This window comes from Magallana gigas, chromosome 3 (genome assembly GCF_963853765.1).
Source record: "Magallana gigas chromosome 3, xbMagGiga1.1, whole genome shotgun sequence".
NCBI lineage: Eukaryota > Metazoa > Mollusca > Bivalvia > Ostreida > Ostreidae > Magallana > Magallana gigas.
Genome location: NC_088855.1, coordinates 16,593,453 through 16,606,587, shown reverse-complemented (window position 1 = coordinate 16,606,587; position 13,135 = coordinate 16,593,453). Strand labels below are relative to the sequence as shown.

The 13,135-nt window shown below is 30.5% G+C and overlaps 1 protein-coding gene across 1 annotated transcript; it reads right to left on the bottom strand.

Moving 5' to 3' along the window:
* Nucleotides 1-1,113: 1,113 nt before the first annotated feature.
* On the bottom strand, nt 1,114-13,018 carry LOC105344849 (bactericidal permeability-increasing protein). Its single transcript, XM_034467991.2, has 15 exons — nt 12,655-13,018; nt 12,319-12,418; nt 10,928-11,056; nt 7,821-7,894; nt 7,245-7,408; nt 6,297-6,360; nt 5,940-6,031; nt 5,495-5,671; nt 4,981-5,046; nt 3,635-3,802; nt 3,480-3,547; nt 3,046-3,088; nt 2,870-2,933; nt 2,632-2,708; nt 1,114-1,575 (listed from the first exon to the last, which is right to left on the bottom strand). The coding sequence occupies exons 1-15, from the start codon at nt 12,755-12,757 to the stop codon at nt 1,534-1,536; spliced, it is 1,431 nt and encodes a 476-aa protein (XP_034323882.1). The 5' UTR covers nt 12,758-13,018; the 3' UTR covers nt 1,114-1,533.
* Nucleotides 13,019-13,135: the final 117 nt, after the last annotated feature.

Genomic DNA, 13,135 nt, shown 5'->3' with positions numbered 1-13,135 from the left:
AACTTTAGAACAAAACAACTGGTGAAGAAGAATCGTCTCCGCATGTACTACCCAAACAAAACATCTACTTATGATCTATGATGGGTTGCCATCTGCAAAAGATAGCGTTTTCAATGTTGTTCCCCATGGGTGACGGAAAACGCTAGAGGCGATGTAGCAATTGTCTAGTGGAGAGATTACGAGAGAAAAAAAATGAATATTGTCAAGTAAAGATCTCTTTCTCAATATTTTCGATTTTTAATTAAGTACTGTCTAGATTAAGTTTTCTAAAACAGTGATCATAATCTAGTATGTTCTACCAGATCACTAGAAGATATCTTTTGGTACGGTCATACGATTTTGCATTTGATTTTCTAATTCGATTTGCTTCCGAGTAAAATTGTACCGTGTGATCACCTATGTCGAAAGTTGAAAATTTGAAGTTCATCCCATTTTCAATCGACACTCTGGTGAGAATCGTGAAGGCATAATGACTATTTGTCAAACAATGATATTATTAGAAAAGTTTTATTAACTGAAAATCGATTGTAAAATCGTATCGTGTAACCACATAAACAATCGACTCCAATCGAACTACTCGAGCGCTTTAAAAGGACGTCTATTCTGGCATTACAAACATACTCTAAAAAGACTTTATCTCTTACATTGTCATAATGTTACCAGAAACTGGTGTAGGATCCATGTTGCTTGTCAAGACTAAGACAACTATGCTGAGTCTAATGATCCATGATGATATCGAGTCTATACATTAATCGAATTCTTTATGTTATTCACCCCAGATAGAAGATCTACATCATGCATTGGAATCTACCACTTCACGATTTGGTAGACACATTGTACATGTTTATCTCTTGATAGAGAGACTTGTATGATTTCAACATTCAAATTTGATCATAAATTGAAACACATGTATGAAGGAAAAAGAGTTATCAATGGTTGTTCTCGACAAAAACAAAACAAAAAAAACCATATGGTATACAATGACCATTTTTATTGACTTTTTCACTTACATAACATTTGTACACACATGGCATGATTTATGATAAGTACATTTTTTAGAGGCATATAATAGAAATTTACAAAGGGATAAAAGGATTATAGGGATAAAAATCATTTGATATTTTAGACAATGCAGTTCTAATTCCCGTGTGGACTTAAATGGATTTCAAAAGTTTTATTTGACTGCAAGCTGTTTGTGAATAGTTGTTACCCTTTTCTCTCCATTTTAATATGGATGTTCATATTTTCCTCATTTATCTAATAGAATGGGTTTAAAACCTCTACATGTATTAATAAACAATAAGATATCATTAGGGATAATAGGTCAATATTGTATTATCCTTTGCAAATTTGACAAGTGTAATTCTTGTGAGTCTAATCTCTGTATAAATTGCAGTTTCAAAACGTGCATACTCCATAAAATTATATTACAAACTTAATAAAAAGAATCTGAGGGAAAGACATGAGTGATTTTATATCATAAGTTAATCGAGCATTATCAAGTAAAGGAATTAAAATCATGTATCGCCATCACTATCCGGCATACTTTAGATTTGTTGCGATAAGAAGAGTATCCTGAAAAAGACAGCAAATTGTAAATACACACTTTTAAAAATAAAAATTCATTTCTTAAATATTTAACGACAATCAATATCACTATCTAAATATCAGTAGCCAAAAGGAATCAAATAATAAAAACAGAAGAATGTATATATAGCTGTAAGGTTTATGTGTTTTAATCTTTGGAGATGTTTTTTCTTGGATGGAGCTACCAGGTTCCCAATATTTTTTCAAAAAAATATTTCGTAATCTGTGTATGTACATGTCTGTGTTCAAGTCATTATTATTATTCCAATCACAAATATTGGATTGCAATAAATAAAAAATAAAAGATAATTGTGATGCTCATATCACAGTTTCCACCACCCCAAAACTTGATTATAATTAAATATCAAATGCGCAAATTACTTTGACATATCGTTTGCATCAATGTGCATTTTAGCAGCTTTCGTCGGTCTTTTCCGGAGTTGAACTCATACTATTGAACCTTTTTGCTGCTCCGTGACGTTTGGAAGCCTCATCATTTTTAGTAAATTTTAATAAAGACTACATGTATCTCTCTTTAATAAATAATTTCTTTTCAAGAAAACAGTATATACCATCATCATTCTATACTCAGTTTAAATATTATTTGTATAATTTGTGTAAATATGGCTTTTGATATTATATGTTGCATTGTTTGCATTGACCGTGCGCCGTGACCTCATTTTTACAGAATTAAATTTGAATAATTCTTAGATAAAAATGAATATATATTAATTATTTGAGATCAAATAAATGGATATTATTGCTAAATAATGTCTATCAAGTTCTGTGCATGATAATATGATGTTAAGTAAATAAGCTATGGCAAAAGTCTTCGTATCTTTAGTGACCATCATATATGTCTAAAATAATGTTCAAACTACTGTCAGCTCATTTATAGGAGGCAGAATATCAACAAAAAAATATATATGTCTTTAGATTCTTGTTAAGGCATCTAAAATGTTAAAGACGAAATGTACTTCAGAGCGTTTACACCACCTTGCATTTTGTTCCATTGAAAAAGCGTTAAAATGAGAACTAGTTTACCTTAGCTGTGGTTAGTTGGGTGTCCACAAAATGTACAGATTCAATCACTGGCAGAGGAAAACCTTTACTTCCCAATTCTAAATAATGTAAATATTACAAATTCCTTATCTCTTTTTATATACAATTTTATGATTCATATCTTTCTGCGTGATTTCTGTTGGTTATAATTAAAATCTAAACTGTCTCTGAGAAACACTGGTTACCATTTATGGCAGAATTGCTGAAAAACTTTAATTACCATTTAGTTTTGGTTCCACAAACAGCGTAATAACACCTTTAAGTACCAAATCCAATACTTGTGGCTATAATAATGATATGATAATGATAAATATAAAGTAGTTGATCATAATATGGCAATAAAATCGGTAATGGTAATAGATGAAAAAAAAAATTAATTAACAAAATTTTACTTACTGATAACTGACCAATTTTAGAATCTTTCACTTTAACAGCTATTCTACAATGGAAATAAATGGATACAAGTAAGATTTAAGTTGTTTTAAAGAAGTACAGGATGGTCCATCAAAAAGAATACATTTATACATACATGTAATATGATTCATAAAATACAACGTTTTATATATATATATATATATATATATATATATATATATATATATATATATATATATATATATTCATTCTTATATATTAAATATATATTTTACCTAATAATTATGCCATTATTTCATATAGTTTTATAAATCATTGCTGATACAGATATACTCATATGTAACTTTACCTATTATTCTTTTATATCCAGGATTAGTTAATCGTTAATCTTAAAAGAGATAAATATTTGTTTTGTCAGAAAATGCCAGAAATTAATAACACAACTTTATACTTACGGTAATTTAAGCACTTTCCCGCGTATGGTCTCATTTTGTATCATTATTAATATAGTTGAGGACATCGTCTAGACAAAAACCAGACGATATAGAATATTCCCCCAGAAAAAAGACATAATATCATGAACGTTAAAATCATCACTACATGTACTTACAGCAGACAGCGTTAGGAAGTAGGTGTATTTTCCGCCCGGTTGTTGCGCAAAGAACACGATGTCCCCGGCAGCGTTCACTACCGTAGATCCGTTCTGTACCGTCATGTTTGGCATTGATGTAGATTTCATGTACAACATCACTGTGGTGTTGGGGAATCTTTTACCAATCTTTATGAAAAATTGCATGCATGCAGTTGTAAGATGTAAGTTCCCTAGTATGGAATAAGATATCGTTGTTTTCCAGAAAGAAAAGAAAAAAGGTGATATATTGTAAGGAAGAATAGGGAAAGGGGTTCATATTTTAAACATTTATTGTTCTTTGTTAAAAATAATATAAGATAAATGAGCAATTTTTTTTCAATACAAAAACAAATATGCAATTTTAGCTAATAACATAATACGACATAAATGCATGTTACAATTGTTCAAAGATTGTCTGCCAATGGTTTTCATATTGTAAATATATATAATTCTTTAAAAGCAATTAAAAATATGTCATTATTGATTAACTTTACCATAATGAAATTCTGTAGATTATAATAATTATCATTTTTTTTGGCAAAAACTTAATTGATCACCGACCAGCATTATAAATTATGCGAACAAGACTTTAAAAATTTACCATATATTATTGTTTTTCTATCAAAAGTTATAGAGATAAAAAATTTATTAATAAAGGACAATTCTTCAATTTTCCACCATAGTTATTTAACAAAATTAACATTCATAAAAATGAATGATTAATTGTTTCAATGTTTGCTTTACAGAAAGAACATGGCGAATCGATTATTTTTCTTAAATAATACTGATAAAATAGTTTATTAAGTTAATATAATTCTGTGTAGAATTTGGAATTTGAGCCAATTTCTTTCTATGTGATGACAATAAGATGAACTTGTATATTAATGTTACGGTAGAAAATAGTGTTGATTTTTTTCAAACGTCAAAAGTTTTTTTGTTCTTAAATGCTATAAAATGCAATGAATTAAATGTGCCTGTTTTATGTTATGTTCAATTATTGTTAGACGGAAATAAAATACGATTATTTTTAATTTGATTTTGACAAGACAGAAACTATACAAGACTTCTTCCTTTATTTCGTTTGAATCAATTTTATTTTAAATTTGTTTGGATTTTTCTTCCTTTTCCTTTACATATTGACATTTTACACTACATTTCCACATTTAGCATAACTTTAAAAAAATAAATATTTGTGTCAAGAAATCGGACCATACAGCTTAAATATATTCTAATGAACAATAAAACATCAAGTTCTGTATAAATAAAATCCACAATTTGGCTCGTTGTTCAGAAAACATGGACAATTCGTGTATAATTTTACTTACCTCCGGAATAAACTTCCCGATGCAAGTGAGTTTGCTGCAAGTAGTGTTAAGAACCCCTCCAGGGAGCTGCATGAAATTAGGAATATATATTCTGCTTGTCATTTCAAGTGCAAAGTAAAAAGAAGAAGTAACGATAATTTTTATGAAGGTAAATACATGTACCAATTGGCATCTTTTTTTGGGAGGGGAGTGTTCATATTTGTGTGAATTCTAGGTCAAAACAACTTGATCACATTATTATATACATGTACTTCGATCGATTGTTTTGTCGGTCAATAGGGGCTTGAGTCTAGCGGAAGTCGAACACTTGTAGAATTATTTGAAAAGTTATGTCCACCCTTTTAAACTAAACAATGCTTCATACATGTTGTATAAACTAATAAAAATAGACAAATGTTTTTAATATTTGTAATAATACTCATACTTTGATGATACTCAGTCATTACATGCATCCAATTTTATCTGATTTGAATGTCAAAGTACTTTAAATTTAAAGTTCTATAATACCCCTTACATCTTTGTTCGTTACGTTGTATTGGAGTTGCCTGTATTTAAATGCATTGTAAGACATGGAATTAAAGAGGAAGTCAGACACCCATAGGTACATCATCCTGGAAGTGTCTGATGACGGAAGTAACGCCGGCAGGGGTAAGGGAGCCTCTTGGGGGTCGGGCTTCCAGTATACTTCACCCTGGTATTAAAACATTGACAATACAAACATGTTTGTTTACTTGTATATTATTAATAACAAAAACTCTGCCATCTTTAAATTGAAAACATCCAGTGCATTGAGTTGCACTGAGTGATTTGGTCAGGAAAGTTTTACAATTGAAACCAGTTTTTGTAAAGTGATTGCATTACGAATGGTGAGTAATGTCATAAGTATGTTATTACATTTTTGTTTACTCAGTAATCTAAATACATGTATATACCAGGTACTCTGTTTTTTACAATCTTACTTTGTGATACGATTCCATAAATGTGGGTTGAAATGACGGAGTTGTAATGAATCTGTAGTCCAAAAGAAACAGCTTGGCAATTTCCACAGTCACTGTGGTGTATATATAAATTATGTACATTTTATTTATTTCATGTAAAACATATAATACACGAACACACAAGAAACATCTCTATGAAAACATCAAAAGAATTACGATAAATAAATGTACTTTTTTTAAAACATGACCAAAATACAGGATTGTTTTCTCGTGTTTATCATAAACATTGAAAATCCCCTCACGGATATATATTTATTCGTCCAAATTAGTGTGTAATAGATGAATTTGAATATCAAAGCTTAAGATTATCAATACTACCTGGAAGATTCTTTAAACTTTCCATTCCATTCACATTAATAAGATGTACGAGCTGTTGACAAAGCTAAAAAGATTAAAGAAAAACATATTTGATTTTTTTTACAAGGGATCTGTAGCTTTATATAAACCACAACAATTATAGCATATGTATGTCATTAATAAAACTAATTACATGTATATATATTATGTGAAATCTATAAGTTTCATATTATCATGTAATGAAAAGTTATTGTTTGATAATTAAACATTCTGTTTGTAAGAAAGCAATCTTTTACTATTCTGGATTATTATTTGATCACACAAATATGTGTGTGTATATATATATATATATATATATATATATATATATATATATATATATATATATATATATATATATATATATATATATATATATACATGTATATATATGTGTATATATATATATATATATATATATATATATATATATATATATATATATACACACACACACTGTACATGTATTTGTTGATCATGCTTTCTACTCAACGGCACATATACATGTACATGCATGTATGTGGATTTTTAATTATTCTTAAAATAACACTGACTGACTACATATCCCAAACTCAAATTAAAATGGGGGATCAAGATTGGATGTGCATGATATAATCATCTTCTAGGTGTATTCTTTATAGTCATAGTCATAGTTTGCGTGATAACAGTCATTTCAAATGCGTACTCAGACCTGTCAAGTGTTTTTATTTCCAATAGATTTATTAATAAATTTATTAATTATTGATTGATTTATTAATTATTAATCTAAAAAAAATTCCGCGTTTCATATTTTACTTTTTGTCAGCATTGAAAATAAGTAACTTACAATCCCATTGCCTCCTCCGATAACACTACTTTTTTTACAAATATTTTCTATTCTGTTTTCAATAACTGATTTGATATTTACGTGCATAGAAATAAGTAACTTACAATCCCATTGCCTCCTCCGATCATGTCCTTTAGTTTGTCCGCCACCAAATCGGAAAACAAGTTGTAGATCCATGCAGTTCCGCCATGAAAAGTGATGTCAGCAGAGGCGACACTGCACGTACAGCCGAATGAACTCATGGTAGGGTGTCCTGTGCTGTCCGATCCTGAAATGAATACATGCACCAAGGGGTGAAGAACGGGGGGGAAATCCTCACGAAAGTGGCGTGGAATTCCAAAATATTTGCACCCCGTATTCTTATGAGAATATTAAAAAATACGGCTGCATTTTCTACGAATTTTCGAATTTCTTTGCTGGACTTTTAGAAATAGTGTTTAGTGTAGGTTTGTTGATTTCCAAAGACTACAAACTTCTTTTATTTTTCCTAAGTTATTTCTATTGCAATGTTTTATGATATACATGTATGGTAACATCACTTCTTAAGCTTACTGCATTACAAATCAAAAGAACCGGTTCGCAATTCTGCCATAAGCTCAATATGTTAAAGGGGCAAATATAAACCGTTTACAGAATACTGATGTAAGAATCTAAAATGTGTAGAGATTGTTTTGACTTACCTAATCGTATTTCAATTGCAAAACTGATACCACTTGTACGCAAGTCAAAACTGCCAGAATCCGATATTGGTATTCTGAAATTAAAAGAAAGCATTATTGGGGGTTTAGCAGTCAGTTTGTCTTAAAAGGACACCACCCATTATAACGTTCTTAATAGTCATCAATCTTTTGATCACTCATATATAACTTTTTGCTATTGTTTTAAATGATTTTCGTAAAGACATCATTTTGACTATATATGATATTAAAAACATAGGTTATCATAGATTACTAAGCTCACCGAGACGGAGCATCACCCTTATGAGACATCACCTTCATAAGACCACCTTTATCATTTTATACGAAAATCATACTTTATGATCTTGGATATTCATGGATTCTGTTTTGACAAAATATCGTATATCATCTGATAATTTTTTTTATGATAATCATATGTTAATCAATACAATGATATAAAATGAAATATTGCATCATGTCATATTTATAATATATATCATATAATACAATAAAATACCGTAATAAACAATAATGAGATATGATATTGTAACGTATGATATGACATTTGATCACATAATACAATATCATAAAATATAATACAATATAGTATTATATTACAATATCATATTACATAATACAACATAACATTGAAACATGATATTATATTGTATAATATAGTATGATTTGTATTGAATGACACTGAAACATATTTGATACATTATATGATATTATATCATATAATACAATATAATTTGATTCCAACATTCCAACATTGTATCTTATCAAATGATACAATATTATGTGATAAAGTAAAATATTATAAAATACATTATTATATTATACATATTGTATCATATGACACAATAATATATATTACAATATCATATAATACAATTTCATGTGATATGATAATATATCATATAAACTAATATCATATCATACAATATCGTATGATACAATATTATTATAATATAATATTACAATATCATATTATACAATTTCATGTGATATAATTCTATATTACTGAAACCAATATCATATTATACAATATTGTATGATACAATATTATAGAATATACAATATTGTATCATAGGATACAATATAATATTTTGCAATATCTTATGTAATTGTATCATGTGATAAAATAATAAATTAAAAATACAATATAATATTATACAATATTGTATCATAATATACAATACTATACATAATAATATCATGATACAATATCATATAAAATATCAAAAAAATTGATACAATATCATATCTTATCGTATAACTTTTTATAATATAACATAAGATATCATATTGTATCATATCAAACAATATTGTTTCATATCATACAATACTATATCATAGGAATCATGTTATATCATTTATCAACAAACACATCTATCTATCGAGCTAGTTTGAGTGAGGTAGGAGATTTCTTTAGCATCCTTGATAATGGAGATCAGGCTCTGCATCTGAAGCAACCTCTGCATTTAATTTATAATAAAGTTAAATCAACTATGCAAGCTATCATCTATAAAACATGTGACCTGTTCCAAAAAACTAAACCTCATCCAGCATCCGAAACCTATGGCTCAGATTCAGCATTCAAGCCCATCAGGTGCATTGGTATCATAAGACGCATCATCCATGCAAGTTTGGTGAAGTTTGGACCAGTAATAACTAAGATATCATCATCAGAGGGCACTAGCAATTAAAACCTTAACTTCCTCCAGCATCCGCAACCTATGGCTCAGATTCAGCATCCATGCCTGTCAGGTGCATCTGTATCATAAGACACACCATCCATTAAAGTTTGGTGAAGTTAGGACCTGTAATAACTAAGATTTATTTTTTAGCATCCTTGATAATGGAGATCAAGCTCTGCATCTGAAGCTACCTCTGCGATTCATTCATATTACAGTTAAATCAACTACGCAAGTTTGAAATAGTACTATCATCTATTAAACATCTGACCTGTTCCTAAAAACAGGTGCATCAGTATCATAAGACGCATCATCCATACAAGTTTGGTGAAGTACAGACCAGTAGTAACTTAGATATTGCTATCAATGGGCACCCGCAACAAAAACTTTAACCTGCCCTATGGCTCAGATTCAGCATCCATGCCTGTCAGGTGCATCTGTATCATAAGACACACCATCCATTAAAGTTTGGTGAAGTTAGGACCTGTAATAACTAAGATTTATTTTTTAGCATCCTTGATAATGGAGATCAAGCTCTGCATCTGAAGCTACCTCTGCGATTCATTCATATTACAGTTAAATCAACTATGCAAGTTTGAAATAGTACTATCATCTATTAAACATGTGACCTGTTCCTAAAAACAGGTGCATCAGTATCATAAGACGCATCATCCATACAAGTTTGGTGAAGTACAGACCAGTAGTAACTTAGATATTGCTATCAATGGGCACCCGCAACAAAAACTTTAACCTGCTCCAAAAACCTTAACCTCCTCCAGCATCCGAAACCTATAGCTCAGATTCAGCACTCAAGCCTGTCTGGTGCATCAGTATCATAAGGCACACCATCCATGCAAGTTTGGTGAAGTACGGACCAGCAGTAACTAAGATATTGCTATCAAAGGGCACCTGCAACAAAAACTTTAACCTGGTCCAACAACCTTAACCTCCTCCAGCATCTGAAATTTAAGACCCAGATTCAGCATCCAAGTCTTTCAAGTCCATAAGTAGGTCCAGATGCATCATCCATGCAAGTTTGGTGAAGATAGGACAAATAATAGCTTAGATACAGGACCTGCAACAAAAACTTTAACCAGGTCCAGACGCAGACGCCGACGCCGACGCCGACGCCGAGGGTATAGCATAAGCTCTCCTTGACTTCGTCTCGGTGAGCTAAAAAAACGTATTGGGATTAATCTTTAAAAAAATTACATTAAATAAAAGCAATTTTTGTAAATCCCAGTGAAACTTGTTTCATTCAGATTCAGGCCTGTAGCTACTCAAATCCGATTCATTGACAACAATGCTTAGGAAAGTAACTCCGTGCTCTGTCTGTCTGTCTGTCCGTCTGTCTGTCTGTCTCTCTCTCTCTCTTATTTTTGCCTGTTATAAGATATTGATAAATTGCCTTACATTCCATGATATTTGTAGTGGAAGTTGCCATGAACATTCAACGATGACCCTGTCGTGGTCAACGTCAGCCCAACGTTTGGTTTTGTTGAAATTTTACTGTTTGGTTTCCCGAAGCCATTAATTTTCAACCTGAAAAGAAATATATCAAATTAAAAATCTATACCTGAAATATGAATACACTGTACGCATGATGAAAATTTACGGCCAGATTTTTACTCGCAGCATTATGTTACATGTATCAATTGCGTAGATTCAAACTATTCATAAAATAGTTGATAACTTTCACATATAATAAACACGGTTAATACTTTGAAAACATTTGATAACAAGTTTAAGTTCAAGTTTATTTAATTTCACTCATAATATATAATGTTACATGAGGTGCAGAAGAGTTATATACAAAAGTATTAGAAAAGCAGGATTTACAAAAAAGAAACAGAATAAAGTAAACACTGAATTTTTTTTACAGTTGTTACGGAGGATGACAGACCAAATCAAATATTTTTCTAATTAAAGTACACATTTTCATAAGAATTACATGATTTGCAGATAACATAAGTGTTCTAAATTTCAAGTTGTTTGGGTTTTTAAGATAATGATTATCAAACAATATTTTTCTTACAAGAGACAATGCAATACATTCTAAAACATCATGAAAAACAAATGAGATAAACAAATTACTTTATTTGTCTTGTATTTGTGTGATAAATTTACCTCACCTCTATGAAAAACAAATGAGATAAACAAATTACTTTATTTGTCTTGTATTTGTGAGATAAATTGACCTCACCTTTGAAAGATTTTAAAATATCGTGAATTATCAAGAGTTTAGAACATTATCCACTTTTTCATCCAATCAGCGATCGCTAAATATTCTATTAATTGATGTTTTTAATAGTAAGTTCACAACGACGTCACATTTAGAATTTTAGATAGACAGCTCAGAGAGACAATAACAAAAGAGAGGTGATTTGATGGGCACAAAACTTTTGATCAGTGGCTAATGAAAAAGTCGGTTATGTTCTAAGTAAGGCAAACATTAGGTTTTATTATATCTATTGAATAATTTTCGTTTGGTTTTTTAAAAGCTTAATAATTATTTATACCCTAGAATGTTTCAATGTGTTCTGTACGAACGGAATTGTACGATACCTATATATACAGAAAGATAAGATTACAAATAGATTTATACCGGATACCATTAAAACATGATTATACGTGTAGAATTTCATTACAAAAATTGTACTTTTGAAGAAAAAAAACATTGCAAATAATTTTCTAATATATACAGAAAATATGATTTATTTCCAAGTTTGACATGCCATACAGTAAACAGAAAGAAATTAAATATTCACACGATTGGATAAACAACAAAAAGAAATATAACGAACCCGGTGAGGTCGTACGAAACATCCCCGGAACTTCCGTGCTGGTCGGGAATCACAAGTCCTGTGATTTGTTTGGAAAGAATATCCAAAGCGACGTCGGCAGCTAGTAAATATATAAACTTTTATTACATACGTAGTACTTTAATTTGCATATATACCCTTTTCCACATCACATTCTGTATCAGCCCGAAACATCAATATCAGCCAGACGGTGTGGATATTTATTATCCTCTGTACCATAGGGAATCGAGGTCGTTCGTAGTACAATACGAAATTTCAAAGAGAGAGATTGAAAGTGTGAGAGACATTGAATGAGAGAATGAAAGAAAGGGAGACTACCATAATTAAGAGCTTTGTCTGTTATCCTGGTCTTCAGTCCTGGCCCCTTAGAGTCCGTAGTCACAACAAGGACCACCGCAACCAGCCAGCAGAAGGTCCGCATTATGTTGTACCTTCTCCACTTTTCACTTACACCGCCATCTTGTCCAGATGTTTATTTATAACCCGGTGTAGTCATCTGTGACCATTTAAATCCAGCAGGAAGGTCAAATAAACAAGACCGCTTTATCTCAGTGGGCAACACTTAACAAACCGACATTCAAACAGATACAACTAACAATATCTGTCGAGAATATAAAAAGACACGTTTTTAAAAGCAGAAATTATTGTTAACAGAATTTTTAAATAAGCTTGTCGAAGTATGTTAAGTATTTAAATAATTATAATAGTTATTCAATTCAATATGTATGTAAAACTCTCAACTTATCGAGTTGTCAGAATTACCGGATCCCTCAGTGACTGCAAGTCTCTGCTATGATGG

Bases quoted from the DNA above. Each gene is read 5' to 3' on its own strand.
- LOC105344849 (XM_034467991.2), bottom strand. From the start codon at position 12,757: ATGCGGACCTTCTGCTGGCTGGTTGCGGTGGTCCTTGTTGTGACTACG. The intron at 12,419-12,654 runs GTAGTCTCCCTT...TATATTTACTAG, and splicing joins AGACAAAGCTCTTAATTATG to CTGCCGACGTCGCTTTGGAT. The intron at 11,057-12,318 runs GTTCGTTATATT...ATTTCTTTTCAG, and splicing joins GTTTCGTACGACCTCACCGG to GTTGAAAATTAATGGCTTCG.